Raw genomic sequence first — 16,951 nt, forward strand, 5'->3', positions numbered from 1 at the left:
ACAGTTTCTTTGAAAGACGGTTTCATTACCAACCAATTAAAAGTCTTGCCAATTAAAGACAACTTTGCTTGTAACATTACCCATTGCCATCAATTATAGAGGGCATTCCAATTTTGACACAGGATCGTTTTACTTCGTTTCTTTCTTTCTGGTCGGTTTCACATCATGATTCAGGTACAGAATGAATTATACGACCTTTCCGAAGTTGATATACTATACATATTCCGATTGAAAGTAGACTGTTAAATTAGTTATTAGTTTTGCCAAAGTCTACTAAAAACCTTATAATGGTGGTATCAAATTGGAAAAAGCTTTATTACATTTCACAAAGTATAATTGTATTAAATTCTGCGACCGGTTTCTTTCTTTATTACGTATCATATTCTTGACCTGTCTTGTTCATGAAATTACAAACATAGCAAGCACATTAGAAGCAAGGACGTTAATTATAATTGAAATAAATGCTGTTACAATTTGGCACCAGCAATGTTTGGTTTAGAACTTGTTCAATTCACAATTATTAAAGAATAACATTTGGCGTATTCAAGTTCACTCAAGAGTTAATGAATTGGCCGCAATTTCTTCACAAGCAGTAAATGGGAGTTGGCACCCTGAAGTATGGTGCCTTAAACACACAGCTTAATGATGCGTGGACACAAATGAATTCTCATTTGCCAAGAAAAGGACATTATCAAATTTCTAGCTTGTTTAAAATTAATCTTGTTATAATCCAGTTGCATAACATTTTGTTGAGAATATTGTCTTTGTAAATTTACCAGATGGAATATTTAAAAATTGGAAACAAAAACAAACTTTTTATAAAAAATTATATTTACAGTAACAAAGAAAGAATACTGATAAATTGTGTAAATTATTCTGTAAGGACGCAAACCAAGAGGTCTTGAAAATACAATGTACAATAATAAAAATGGAAAAATGTTGCCCATATATGGACATGATGATGTCATATCACTACCATATTTGGGCACATCACTGCCCTATTAGGGCACATCACCCTTTTTTCTTCAAATTAGTTTGATAGTGTAGACAGAGCTAATAATGTGTTATTGCGCAAAAGACCAAAATAAATAAATAAGAAATGTGGCAGAGAACGTGACAATCAGAGTCGTCAGCGCCAACTGGTATGTGAACGATAATAATCATTAGTAATTTCAACTGAAATGCAAGTAAGCATGAAATATGACTTTATTTACTTAAATGAATGAAGGATGACAAAAGAAAGACAATGAAAAAAATAAAGCAATAGTTTAAACACTATAGATCAAAGTTTGATTATTTTCATACTACCAAGAAACAGGGTCTTGCGGTAAACAAGATCAAATTGTTGGATCAGTTCAGCAACGGTTGGTATAATTGTCATCAGCATAACAAATATTGTTGCTAAAGTACATTTTAAGAACAATGAAACTTTAATATGAAGCTAATAGAAAACTTATTCATTCAGTAACTAGGTCATCCACCTATTGAAAAAGGTTTAACTAGGTTCAAGATAGTTAATCATGCGATTTATACTTCCACGCAAGGGTTCTTATGAACTTTACGAAATTGCACAAACTGTTATGGATGATAAAGTACACAACTTGATTAGCCACAACAGAAAAATGAACAGCAACGAAACAAAATCTTGATCAAACGCCGACAAGAGGTAGACAAATTACTGTGGGTAATCATGGATGTACAAGGGACAAAATGACGATAATTTGTACCATTAGTTGAATGCCGACTTGGCTAAATGCCATTTTAAGGGCTTTATCGCGATCTTCTGGATAAGTTAAGGTAACAATGCAAGGTATATGGTAGGACAAAGGCCAGTCTACTGGTCTCTTTGAGGTACACAATGGCTGCCACAAACTAACATTGAAATATAGCAGCCTTGAATGGGGCCGCTTTAGTCAACATGTAAGGCCGCAATGACAATAGCAAACACACAACAAACCTAACGCTTGCGGCAAACTCCCTGGTCCATCACAAATTAACATTGTTATATATTTAATGGGAGAAAATTGTTCTAATCTAGGAAAAGTTTACTGTACACTTTTAAGTATCTCTATAAAATAGTTGCTTTTCAAAACAAATTTTAAGCAAATAGACCTTTGGACTGAAGACATCTTTTTGACGCCGTCCATATTTGTTCAACTTTGTACTTCTTTTAATTGTTATAATGAATTGTTTTGAATGTGGACCATAAACAGTGAATGTCAATAATTAAAAACGTCTTCTTCCAGGGCAGTTACGAAATTTAAAAAATTATAAATGAAGGGGTATAGTTATGACACCAAACCTGACCACTTGACACATACTGTAAAATCAATTATGAGTTGAATTTTAAAATCATAGATTTAGATTTAGATCAGAAAATGGGTTAATTTCATAAGTAAACAATTACCAGAACAATTGTATGTTGTTTTCAAATTCTGTTTTCCTTGACCCAAACTCCAAAGTATTATAGACACCCGTCCTTTATTGCATTGTATAGCGAGCTTTTAAACGCAACAGAGTTGATTTAGTAAAAGATAACGAAAACCGAATCTGATGGTTTATTTAAAGGATTTTGAATGATTTTATATGGGTTTAGAGAACAGGATTAGGATTAAGTAGCAACAAGGATTTTTTGGGAAGTTTTTTTTTTTTTATAAATCACTGCAAAAAAATGGAAATTATGTTTCTCCAAAATAGGTCATTGAAATGGCTTGTTTTTGTAGCTATACTTTTAAATTATTTATAACAACAAGGAACTATTTTCATAGTATTATTTTACCAAGTTCAAATGTACTAGCAAGCTACAAAAGGCAGAACCATATATCAACAAAATGTAACATAAATCTGAAACTGTAAACTTGAATAAAATTAATGTTCAGAACATCACAATCAATGACCTTTCACGACCTTTCAAAATTGTTTTCATGACCTAAATTTCACAAACAATTTATTCACATCCTCGTAAGTAATAAATTTTATTTTTCTGTTATTTATTATTTACATAAAAACATTCTGATATTAATAATACTTTTTTAAATTTCAATATTTTTAATCCCTCGGTTGTATGCATAAATCCAATTAAGTATTTTTATTGACTTTTTTTTTTAAATATTTGAACTAATATTACTATTGTAAGCACTCGCCTATAATAAATGGTCGATAATTGGAGGAGTCTTGTCATAAAATAATCATTAGTTTAACCTTTATTAGTTTAACCCTTCAATTCCAATGAACTGATTGGTTGCAGGCTTCTCACTATGTAATTAAATCTACCAATGTGATCCCTCCCCATATTAACCTAGTTTCAGTGGCTAAACCTCATTCAGTACATAACTAAAGACAGCACCTATAGCATAACTCTGTAGGTCTGAACAGGCCCTTAGACAGCACCTAATAATAAACTTGATCTTGAATAAATAAACATGTAAATGTGCCGATAGGATGTTTAGAATATGATTTATTGTTTTATTCTGCCAATCAAAATATCACTGCAGTAACATATAGCAATTACTGGTATGTTAAGATCGTATTACATCAATTCAATTTAGACTTCACAATCAATATTATGATATAATTATCAATATCCAACTGGAAGAAGAAATCAATAATTTCATTCAATAAAATTTACATAATGTAATCATGAAGCCTGATGATTGGTTAAGCAGGTAATATTTGTACATATAGAATGTACTACAGTATCTTATTAGATATTAATTACAAATAGGGGAGTGCTTATTAAATTAGATTTTAAAGCTACATTAATAATAGAGAAAGTAATATTATGGTAACCTCTAGTGTTATATTTAACAAATTTAAAAGCCAACAATTCCAAGGTCAGACAATAAATAATAAATGCATAAAATTTCTATTTGAAAATTTCAGAAATAATTAGTGTGATGGGCTTGGTTCTATTGTTATGTTTCATTGTTGTGGCCTTGAATTTGAATTTATGAACAAATTGTATTGTTAAAAGTATGGATTTTATAAGTAAAATATAGGTCAGAAATAATAAAATTGAATTTTCTTTATTATATCGCAGAATATTGAATAAATAAAATAAATAAATCAATTAATCAAAAAACTATATTCTATCAAGAATAGGCTTGAGAGAATGAGGGCTAAATTTAAGAAAATGTTATTTTGTACTATGTATCATGACTTAGTATAAGCTCAAGTACTGTATAATCCCACCCACTAACTCCAGATACAAGATGTAAAAAGATGCAATTCGAATATAATCCCACCCACTAACTCCAGATACAAGATGTAAAAAGATGCAATTCGAATATAATCCCACTGTCTAATTTTCCCTAAATGTTGTACCCATGCCCCATGTCATACAGTATATCATGTGTTATTTTATCATCAATATTAAATTGCATGTCACATGATGTACTCTCATTCTATAGTTAATAGTATTACTTCAATAAATACCAAGAGAATCTCATCTAATTTCCAATGCTTACATTTTGTTCTTCTGAAGATTAATAATAGCCTTTCTTTTGTTCTGCTCACAATGTGTATCAATAAAGCGCATCTATATCTGACTCAATATGAGGTGTTAAATTATCGATTCTAGGTTTCGTAGCGTTGCTGTCTCTCTTTTTTTTAATAATCAATTACGTTATTAGTTTCCTCATTATTTTAATGACTTTCCTTAATGTGACACGTATCCATGGTGATCGGTCTTTCTAGTTTATTGAAGATCACTAAATTTTGACTATAGAGATGAAGTACATTTTTTTTATGATGAACTATTTATTACTTTGATAAAATAATAGATAAAAAACATGTTCAGAAAATAATAAATTGAATATTGTGTACAGTTTTTTTTAGATTCAAACAAAAACTTAATTTAGAAATACTGAAAACTTAGTAAAATAAATTGTTTACCAACATTCCATTCTTAAGCTCCATCTATACAAACTTTATGTGACAAGAAAAATGTGATGTGATGTGTCAGGACTATTTTGATATTGTAGAAAGAGCTTTAGTAAAGTCTTTTATTTAATTCAAAGTTTTCAGTAGGTATTAATAACACTGGAATTTTTATATTCACATTACAATCCATCACAAATATTACAGCCATTATGTTGCATTATTAGCTGGCTATAAAAATTCAAAATGGTTTGATGCATACAATATAATACATTCTGACCAAAAGCCAAATCTCCCATTAGAGTGAGTGATTCATTGAAATGAGAAGATGTGAAAGCGGTATAAAGGAAAAGAGGTAGACGACATGGAAAGGGGAAAAAGAAAAAAAGGAAAAGAAAAAAAAAGAGGAAAACTGAAAAAGGAGGAAAAACTGAAAAAGGAGATTTGACCCTCCATTTCCGCTATGTTGTTTAACGTAATAAATAATAATAAAATTACAAAGTTACTGTAAAAACAGAAAGAAGGACTGATGAGAAAACTGTAAACTATAAGTAATGAAACTAAGACCCCATTTACACTTCAGCTTTTAGCGAGCCCGAGGCCGGCTCCGAGCCAAAAGTGCACAAGTGTAAACACTCTGGGAACAACCGAGCCGGCCTCGAGCCGGCTCAATTTTGAGCCTAGTCTAGAGTAGGCTTCGGGCCGGCAATTGCGGGCTTCGGGCCGGCACTTCGTATAGTGTAAACACTCGCGGTCATAAAATGAACGTTCTGTGTCAACTATAGCTTTAAGTTTACGAAACTTATTGCTGATGAATCGGAAATTCTTCATTGAAATTAATTTGGTGAAGATGTATACGCCTTTTTCACGATCTATGACAAACAATGCCGTGTGCAACGAAGCGTAACCAACAGAAATAACATAGCGTTTTCAGGGGATTTCAGGACACCATGCGGCGCCTATGCTTATAAACTGTGGTGTTTTTTTCGATGGACTTAAGAAGTGAAAAAAAAAATTATAATTTTTTTTAATCACACAGTTCTATAGGCTAATCTTTAAAGAACATTTTACAGTAAAAATTTTGTCCATACGACTGTCCGTTGAGAAGTTACGAATTTTTAAGTAACTTGTCCTCCGAAAATAGGCTGAAAACGCTATGTTATTTCTGTTGGTTACGCTTCGTTGAACGGCATTGTTTGTGTTGTCATCGATCATCATGGAGTAAAGAATCATCGATCGAAGATGTCTTCCGTTTCGTGAAAAAGGCGTATGATCTACTACTATTCTTTAGAAAACGAGACGCAAACATTAGTAGTACAGCAATAATGCAATTGTTTTGATCCATATTAAATACCGTTATTTGATTCTTTTTTGATAAAGTTGATAGGCCTAGGCCTAGTGTAGATCGACAACGCTTATAATATTAACTTTTTAAGACGCACATGAGCGGATATGACGTGAATGTAGCGAAATCGTATCATCGAGCACTCTTCCGCGAGAGCAAGTGTAAACGCAATAGTAAGGGCCCGAGGCCGGCTTTTTGGGTAAGTGTAAACACATTGCGGGCTAAAAAGAAAGCCGGCGTCGGGCCGACTTCGGGCCGGCTAAGAAATCGTCGATGAAGTGTAAATGGGGTCAAAGAGAAAAATATATTACATGTAAATAATGACTAACAACATGGAAGAGAAAAGGTTTGAGAAGAAAACAGGGAAGGTTATGGCGAGTTGAAAAGTGTGTATATTCAAGGTTTTTACTTATTATCTTCTGTTTCTTCTTCTATAGTACTTCTACAACATGCTAAACTGTCATACACTGAGCATGCTCAGTATGCAGAGTATAAAGATGGCACTTAGTATGCATTATATAAGATCCAGTCAAGAACCATATAAAATTGCATATCCTACCGATGAATAAAAGGTAAATTCAAGAAGCTAACGACCTCAATTACTATTCAACGATTCACATCAATCCGTTGTTTAATTACAGAATTGATTTTGGTTTTATTTATTCCGCTACGCTAAATACCAGTTGATTATAGAATAGAAACATCCTCAATTGGAATCAAGATTTGCTTCAACGTTTCCAAACGACTGAACAGCTACAGACTTACCAGGTGCGGTTCAAATTCGATATTGTCAAGTTTCCAAATTAAATATTTCCGCTAGCTTTTTTTTTTTACTTCTACATGTTGTATAATTAGTTAAATTGCTGTTGGTATCTAATTGTTGAAGTTTAATAATTTAAAGAGGCATGTGAAATATAACAGTTAAAACACTTAGATTGCCTACAGTATATAAGACACAGAGACACAGAGTCTGTGAAAAAGACTATTAAAGTATGCACTGTAAATAATATAATGGAAATCCATGTAATAATACTTGGATATGATTAAAATTGAAATTATTCTTGGAAAAATACCTGCATAAATTCATCCAAGTAGCAAATGTCATGACTTGTGCAGTGAATTGTAAAATGGGTAGAAAGAAGTTGTTAAGGAAATAAACACTAATATAATATCTAAGAATATTGACCATAAAATATAAATTTTAAACTAAAACATCAATTTTACAGTATAGCATGCATGACAAATAAATACCGTTTAATCCGCAGTTAAAAATATACATATCAATAAAAATATTGTTAATGTTTTTAAAATTCTAAAGCAAGAATTTGAGTGTTATAGATGTAAATTGTAAAATAAACAGTAAGATAATCGCAATACAAATTGACATTTTTTTGTAAATTACTAAAATATTTGACATTAAAATACTGAAATGAATAAAGCTTGTATTATTTAAAAATAATTTTTTTCTTTATTTATTCAATGTACAGGCAAAGAGATAAAAAAAAATTCTCACTAAAACAAAAAGGCTGAAAAGTAGAGTAGAGTAACCAAGTAGAGTAGAGTAACCAAGGGGACGACGAACCAATCATTCAGTGTGTTTTACCATCACCCTCTCCTTTCTTCCATTTATTCCATCATATTATTTACCGTAATAGGTTATGTCACTTTTTTTTTGGCTTTATTTATTTGTGTGTGGGGGGGGGGGGGGGGAGTTATTTTAGTGAGATTTATTTTACTCAATTTATGGCGCAACTAAAATATCGCAATAAAAAATCAACACAATGCTGGTACCCAGTATTAATGTTTAACCAAGTACTGTACGATACAAGTACAGAAAGAAGATAATTGACTAGAAGATGGATATTAAACTTGCACTAATGTGATCATTAATATAATGTAATATGAACGAATTGATTTTGCTTGTAATATACGCACCAATACCCTTGCTTATCATTGATTTGTCAACAACCCTAAGCATGCCGTTTTTTATCTTGTTATTCGCTAATTAAATTTTCTCATTAAAATCAAATTCCCTGTGTTGTTTATTAGTCTATAGTATCTATCAAGTTGTTTTTTCTATAAAAAAAATTCTTAAAATCGATTTGCTATAAATTTCATATTATATATTACGAAAAAAGAAAAAAAAAGAAATTGGTTTTGGGAAAAATCAGTTATATTTGTTCATGTATGGATCTACATTCGTATTATTATCAAATAACAGGAGAAACAAAAATTTTTAAATAACAAATTTATTTATTTAATTATGGTCTTATTAGCCCAAATTATTTTACTTGTTTTGTAATAGTTGAATTGAAGGTCATTACCCTATTTCTGTTGTGGTAGCTTTTGTTACCACTTTGTTTATGTGTGCCTACTGTATGTGATCTGTGATATACAGTTTCTTTCTGCATGTTTCAGCCACAATAACAATGCATAACTTATTAGTCAGTGATTAGGAATGTGAATTAATATTTAAACAGCTTTACAAAAAAATTCAATGCCAACTGTTTTTTTATGGTGCGATTTCAGATTTTATGCCAAAAAACAATGCTTTTGATTTTGAATTGTTCATATCATTTCTTATTCTTTTATTATCGATATTATAATTGAAATAACTTTAAAACTTTCCAAAATACTGTACTGTAGTAAACTCATAATGAAGGCCCTTGTTGAGTTTTTCTTATCAATCCGGTATACATAAAATCTACATAAAATCATATATTTCCATTGTCTAAATATAAACTTACCTGCATAAATTGTTAACGTAGCACTGGTTGTAACTGACCCTTCTTCGTTGCTAGCAGTACATTTAAACTCGGCTTGATCTCTCGGGTTACGAATTCGGTAAATTCTCAACAGAGACCCACCAGTCAACTCTTTTATTTCGTAACGGTCGTTGGTAGCTTTCTTTGAGTTCTTGGACCAAGAATACTCGGTGGCGCCAGTGGCTTCGCATATAAAAATGATAGTGGAACCTTCCATGACAGATTCATCACGTAATGCCGTTGTGATCACCGGTAATTCTGTAACGATAAAGTTATTAAAATGAAATTGAAGGTTTTGTAATATAGCCAGTAATATGCAGACTCTATCTTCTTTGTTTTGTTTGTTTTATTTGTTTTATCTTTATACTGGGTGACCTCTTCAATCAAAGACTGATCTCCCAGAGGGCCCAGTTGGTGATCAGTGGCTGTGATGTACTAATACACCGGGGTAACCCCCTACTCGTCTCGAAAGATTCTTTAAAGTGCACACGAGCAAGTTGTGTACACTGGGCCTACGGTTTATAGTCCTTATCCGAGAAGACTCGTTCTACCACCAGAACCATGGAGTGAGTGAGCCTCGAACCCCTGCCGATGTTATGGCTACGTGATTACGGTTCCACTGTCTTAACCGCTCGGCCACTCACTCACTCTGAAGAGTACAAGACTTAAGATTTCATTTTTATACGATACGCAATAATATATTCTTAAGATTTGATAATGATAGAGTAAACGAATGGATTCAGAAGTTTACTATGGACACATATGCTACCCTTTTACAAATATAATTATGATTTGTCTTTTTATTATTTTTGTTATATTATATGTTAAAAATCCTGGATCCACCCCTTTATAATACACAATCTTTGTTTTATCCTTTATTATTGTTTTTTGGGTTTTTTTTTTTACCAAAAAGTCCTTGTGTGGTCTATTTTAAATTGTGGGTGCCATTTTTCATGGCCTTTGGGTCTGTTTTCAGTTTTGCCTCATTGCATCTGCCCATAGCAATTACTCTAGCCTAGTTTCTTCAAAATTACTCGCAGAGTGTGGCCATGTACACCAGGTGGTCTATTTTTAGATCATGGCCCATGAAAATAGCAAGCAATAAGAATATGAATGTCCAACAGAGATTTATATGGCCATCCAGTTGTCAACGCATCCGGTGATTCTTTTAATCCAAGGCGAACGAAGTGACTTTAGATAAGTGGAATTTAGAGGCACAGCAGGGAAGGATGGAATCGGGTGAAATCAGGGACGGTGATGATCAAAGGCTTAGAGGCTAGCCTGCCGCTACGATTAAATTGTCTTTGTCAGGCCTTGATGAAATCATACCAGGACAAGCACAGCACCAATTGGCTCAATATCACATACAGGCAATCATCATAGTTTCTTTTAATAACTGAACCTCCTACATATTATTGTATACCTTCCAACTCTGACTTATAAAGTTCAGAAGTTGATTTTTAATAACCAATACATCTTTAAAATCAATCTAAATATACTGAATACTAAGAAAAATAAAATGACAGACCTATTAATTACAAATTATAACATTTAAATAGCTAAATCATCAACATCATTCTGTATTACAGAAAATTGAACCTACTGTAAATAAGCAGTAGCATTGCATTTTAGTATTATAGTACTTTTTTTAAATTATTTAATTATTAATAATTATTATTTTACTCTCCTATTTTCGTTAAGAACTATACAGACAGTTGGTTCATTTTTCATCAAAGAAATAAGATGAAAAAAATGTCAATATTAACCCATTACAAAACTTGCATCAATCATATCAATGAAAACCATATATTTCTAGTCTTCAAAAATCACACTACTGTACAATTTTTTAAAAAACCAATGAACTTCATTTAACATATAAGATGGTTACTTAGTAATGATAATTAAGTCTGGTATAACGATAACATTGTATGCAAAGCACTTAAACACAAAAACTGTGTACTTCTGGACCCTTATGATGTTGGCATTATGATATGAATTATGATATTGCGTATACTGTATAAGTTTTAATCTTTCATCCTGATTGTGAAATGTATGCGACTATCAGATAAACGAATGTGGGGGGTTTCTTCTGTGTTTATTCGTTGACGCAATTTTCGGTATTTAAAAATTCACAAAAACCAAGCAAGGTACCTCAACCAAGAAACTTGAATTTCCACCCTAAGCCATTCTCACACCATACAATACAAGGTACATTATCAAGTATTTTTTTCTTCAATGAATTTATCTACTTTTCTCTTCACAACATTAAACACCAAAGTATTTAGTCAACTATACAATACAAAATAAACATCACGAAACACCCATTTTGTTTTGTTGTCTACTGAATTTCAGAATGTCAACAGTTTTCAAGAAATGTGTAGGTTGAATTTTAAAAAGCGTTACGACTTAGGCTGTTTGTTTGACCGTGGTAAGCTAATATTTAACATCATGTGTAACTAGGCTTGTAGCTATGCTTTCATAATACCCTTTTTGTCATGCAACCCATCAGATTAAAAACATTGAGACATGATAGTATTCAAATCATTCACCTTGGGTATTGCAGTTGAAAGAAAATGACAAATAATGCGGCTGAAGCATACGTATGCTAAGGTGTGTTCTGTTGATGATTTGCCTTGTGTGTTCTTTTGACATTTCCTTTGTGCGATAACATTTAACAACTATCATACCACCTACTGTGCCCGACACTAATTGCAGATATGGAAAGTTGCCATATAATCATATTGATACTATAGTAAACAAATCATAGGCACCCTTTACCCTCTCAAGCACTTCTCTCAGTCCTTCCCTACACCCCAACCCCCAAACTTATGTACTGCTATTAATTCCTCATGCAATTTTGTCACCATTTCAAACGCTTTTACGGAAAATAAATTATGCTGAAAGATAGGGATGCTCAACTGTAAATGTATCCTCATTTCAGAGAGACGGGCACAAAATGGACTATTAAAACTTATTTAATGAATGTTTCTATCATTTTTTTAAATATGAAACTAAAAAATATTAATATAACCATAAAGATTAAAATTCTTCTTTATATTGATAGATATGATTTTAAAAATAAAACATATCCAGTATCCGCTTTGAGCATAATGGATATCACTTGTAATCTGATGATGCATAGTCAAGATTTGTTTATACAATCAAACATTTATTCCATTTTTTTAAACATGATCCTCTTTATAGAATGACCTAAATTTGACCTGCCATCAAAAAGCGAATTTGAGTAACAAATTGTATTTCGCGACTAAACTAATTTGACAAAAAAAGGTGTGATGTGCTCAAATATGGTAGTGATATGCCCAAACATGGTAGTGTTATGACATAATCATGTCCATACGGGCACATCACATTTTTTTGTCGCATAAAGCTTAATAATGTAGACAGAGCTTAAGGAACATGAACATCGCCATCGTACATTCACGTCTACAAACCAATCAAGTGGAGGCTTCTCATCTATGTCCCGATAGACACCAGAAAATCCACATCAACTTTTTTTCACACAATAGATAGAAATTTTAATTTGATTCTTTCAAATTTGTTGTTTAATATTTCATCTAAATGATGTAGTTTTGCATGTTGATATTTCAGTAAAGAATCTTTAATCGCATTGCCTAACTTAGATTTAAAGATAATGTACAACAAGCTATAGATATATTTGTCAGCAGGGACTTAACTTTCATATTAATATTGTCAGACACATTATAAAAGAACTTTGATATAGATGTATACATCTGATTGCATACTTGTATATTAAGAAAATTCTGCTTTCTGACATTCTTTTCTAGATATATTTTTTGCGCTGCTTCTTTGAATGACAGATAGTTTTAATGAGAAGATTGTTAATTATATTATAAATACACTCAATTTAGTCTCATTTAGTCGTTGAATTGAGTTTGGTTTCGTGCGACCTTCACTGAACAATGCCAGGAGGAATTTGATAATGGACTTTTCGTCTTTGCACATACATAATGTTCAAGCTGGTCGTCTCAGAGAGGGGTTAAGATGCTAACACCTGATATGACATTCAAATAGAATATTACAATGTTCTTATTAGGAATGCCATTCGTTGCTAGGCAAAGAATATGGAGACCACATTATGAACATATGACATTAACTAGAAGAGAGAGTTTATAAAATACAAGGTTTATGGTAAGAAATATTTATCATGTTCGTCACTGCAGGCTTCTGCAGCTCATTTTTTTAAATCATAATGGAACAATATTTATTTTCCTAATTGATTTGCCCACAAGCAAAATCTAAGCAAATATTATTTTACAATGTTTTTTGAAATATTGTTATGTTTGGGAATTAATTTTTAATGCAAAAATGAGACAAAAAGTGAGACAAACAAAGTGAAACCCCAAAATACAGTTAACAGTAAAATGGGAATATTACGCCATAATTCCACAGTAGCTTGAACACAGCCAGAGACACTAAGAAAGGTTTTGCTGTTAGTGACATATTTTATTAATTAAAAATATTGCAAATATATCTTCTTGAATATTGTAATCATATCCAGCATATAGCTCAGTAACAAAAAACAAATTCTTCTGAGATTGAAACTGAGCTCGCTATTGTACGAGCAAGTGTAAAGCTCTGTCTATACTATCAAACTAGTTTGACAAAAAAGGGTTTGATGTGCCCAAATATGGTAGTGAAATGCCCTAATATGATAGTGATATGACATCATCATGTCCATATCTGGGCACATTACATTATTTTGTCACGTAAAGTTTGAGCCTAATAATTTTAAGGTAGATATAGGGCATCAACAGTAGTTGGAGCGATCCATTAACAATGATGATGAAAAACATGAAATTAGTTGATGTACCTGCCAAGCGATTGTAACGCTCCAATTAACAGCATCATGCAATAAATACACACCTTTATTGTTGAGTAAACGAGTGGAAGAGTTTGCCTGAGCGTCAATTGATTGCCAATTTCGACTCTTTACATCGGTTAGATCTCAGATGTTGTGGCTAATGAAGCGAATATTACCCTAGTACTATTGACATGTTGCTACATTGTTATACACCTCACCGATATTTTCCATTATTTTTAGAACATTCTGCTAGGTTTTGTTATCCCGATTGATTCTCATCGAACCATGTGACGCATTAGACAAACATTTATTCTGGTTGAATGTTCAACATACATTTGTTTATTATTATCTGTTTTACTCAACAAATTTCAATCATCTCACCCAGGTCTTGACACGCCTTTGTAACATCTTCATTTATTTGTCGTCCTAAATATTCCAACTTACTTCCAGCACGATGAGCTCATTATAAAATAAGAATATGGACATGGAATATGGATAATCATAATCATTTTCCTCATCAATTTTCAAGAATTATAATGTAAATTTCAGACTATTGAGTGCAAATATAATTTTAGTATAATATTATATGTGAACATAGTATCTCTGATTAGTTTTACTGTTTAGGATTGTATTATTATGTGTGAACATGCATCTGATTAGTTTTACTGTGTAGGATTGTATTATGTGTGAACATGCATCTGTACAAGATTGGTAATACTTTACAGATGATAATGAGATGTTCTGTATAACATTTTCTTTCTGCTCATTTCATGGGTTATTCCATTTAGTTTATGGGAAATTATATTAATTATTGATAGAAAAGTTACCAATAATTCGTGTAAATTAATAGTAAGTTAGATGTAATTAATTTTGAGATAATTTTCTAACAACATTAAAAACTTCGTAATCTATTATTTTTTATCCAAGGTTGGCAATACCTTAAATTCAATCAATAAGTGAGCCATAGTATTTTATACAATGTTTTTTTTTCAGGGTGTCGAAGAGCATTGCACACAAAATAAATTAGGCTAACAATTACTTTCATGTTCATAATTCTGTTGTAAAGCAAATAAAGAATTAAGATAGCCTGGGGGAACCAGGAAAACATACAACATTGTGAAGATAAGACATCTTTTTGCTCTTGGGGTTTGTTTATGTTCAGGCACGCATGTGGAATATGCTCCCGCGAGTAGAACATGTACTCATGAGCAACTCAAGACATGTGAACATGCACCCATGAACAACCCAAGACATGTGAACATGTACTCATGAGAAACTCAATGCATGTGAACACGTACCCATGAGCATTTCAATGCATGTGAACATGTGCTCGTGAGAACTCAATGCATGTGAACAGGTACTCATAAGCAACCCAAGACCTGTGAACATGTACAGTACCTATGAACAACCCAAGACATGTGAACAGGTACTCATGAGCAACCCAAGACCTGTGAACATGTACCCATGAGCAACCCAAGACCTGTGAACATGTACAGTACCTATGAACAACCCAAGACATGTGAACAGGTACTCATGAGCAACCCAAGACCTGTGAACATGTACCCATGAACAACCCAAGACATGTGAACATGTGCTCATGAGAAACTCAATGCATGTGAACAGGTACTCATAAGCAACCAAAGACCTGTGAACACGTACCTATGAACAACCCAAGACATGTGAACATGTACTCATGAGAAACTCAATGCATGTAAACATGTACTCATGAGCAACCCAAGGCATGTGAACATGTGCTCGTGAGAACTCAATGCATGTGAACAGGTACTCATAAGCAACCAAAGACCTGTGAACACGTACCTATGAACAACCCAAGACATGTGAACATGTACTCATGAGAAACTCAATGCATGTAAACATGTACTCATGAGCAACCCAAGGCATGTGAACATGTGCTCGTGAGAACTCAATGCATGTGAACAGGTACTCATGAGCAACCCAAGACCTGTGAACACGTACCTATGAACAACCCAAGACATGTGAACATGTACTCATGAGAAACTCAATGCGTAAACATGTACTCATGAGCAACCCAAGGCATGTGAACATGTACTCATGAGCAACCCAACCCATGTGAACATGTACTGTACAGTAGTACAATGCCGAATTAATATAAGTAAATAACAACAAATGAACACATGAACTGAATTTATTTTGTCTTTGTAATGTTTTTCTGTTGCTTACTTCTTATATCCTATTATTACCAGACTTAAAGGAATGGTGCAAAAAGTTTATCAAATTATTTGTGCACTATACTCATAGTTCGACTACTGTAGCAATTCATATAAACGTCAGCATGAGAAGTTAGGCAAACTAAACTCTAATCATAATAATAATTATTGAAGTCTAAATACCAACATAAACCAATTACGTTGTAATATATTCATGATGGTATGGATTGAACGATTATATTAATTCAAGAAATTTCCTAATAGAATTTCATTTATAGGCTTCCATCTGATAAGCATATCTCCTAAAGCGTTCAATTATTCTACTAATGTTGAAGGGCATATTTTGTTTTTATTACCAATTTGTACACTGTTTCTTTAATTATATAGTTTCAATTAAATTGCAAATGTGATGATACAAGTACTGATTTTTATCAAAGGTAATTATTTATTGGTAAATTACTGGTAGGTAGTGTGAACTATTATTAAAAGAAACACTAATAGAATATTTTCCAACTGTACTGATTGTAAATATACAGTAATCATTAAATAAGCAGCTAATTCCACAATAGTTAAGTTTGGGTGTAATAAGTGAGTGGAGTTACTTGTTGCCTACCAAGTAGGTCTGCATAAAAGTTTATCAAACTCAAATTAAATCTTATTCTCAGTTTAATCTGGTACTCTTTATAATGTATTGTTATGATATTCTGTACGCAATTTGGACATTCGAAATGAAACAAGTGAAATCTATCAATTTCTTAACAAATATTCTGAATCACTCATGTAATTACCAAAGTATGATGCTACTTTAAACTACAAGACTTCTTGCATCAATCTCGGCTTCATTAGTTCGACACGCCATTATGACCTAGCTGTCAGCTAGTCTAACATCCCCAAAGGGACCATGCGGAATTAGATGACCAAATCTGGACAC

At 32.4% G+C, this 16,951-nt stretch overlaps 1 protein-coding gene across 9 annotated transcripts in view; it reads right to left on the reverse strand.

Moving 5' to 3' along the window:
* The window catches only part of LOC140052352 (receptor-type tyrosine-protein phosphatase delta-like), a 101,707-nt gene that overhangs the window by 57,848 nt on the left and 26,908 nt on the right, over positions 1-16,951 (reverse strand). For all 9 annotated transcript variants that reach the window (XM_072097883.1, XM_072097889.1, XM_072097885.1 and 6 more), the window contains exon 3: positions 8,971-9,246. In XM_072097883.1, coding sequence (XP_071953984.1) covers positions 8,971-9,246 — 276 coding nt within the window. The remainder of the gene's footprint in view (positions 1-8,970; positions 9,247-16,951) is intronic.

This window comes from Antedon mediterranea, chromosome 6 (genome assembly GCF_964355755.1).
Source record: "Antedon mediterranea chromosome 6, ecAntMedi1.1, whole genome shotgun sequence".
In the NCBI taxonomy this organism is placed as follows: Eukaryota; Metazoa; Echinodermata; class Crinoidea; order Comatulida; family Antedonidae; genus Antedon; species Antedon mediterranea.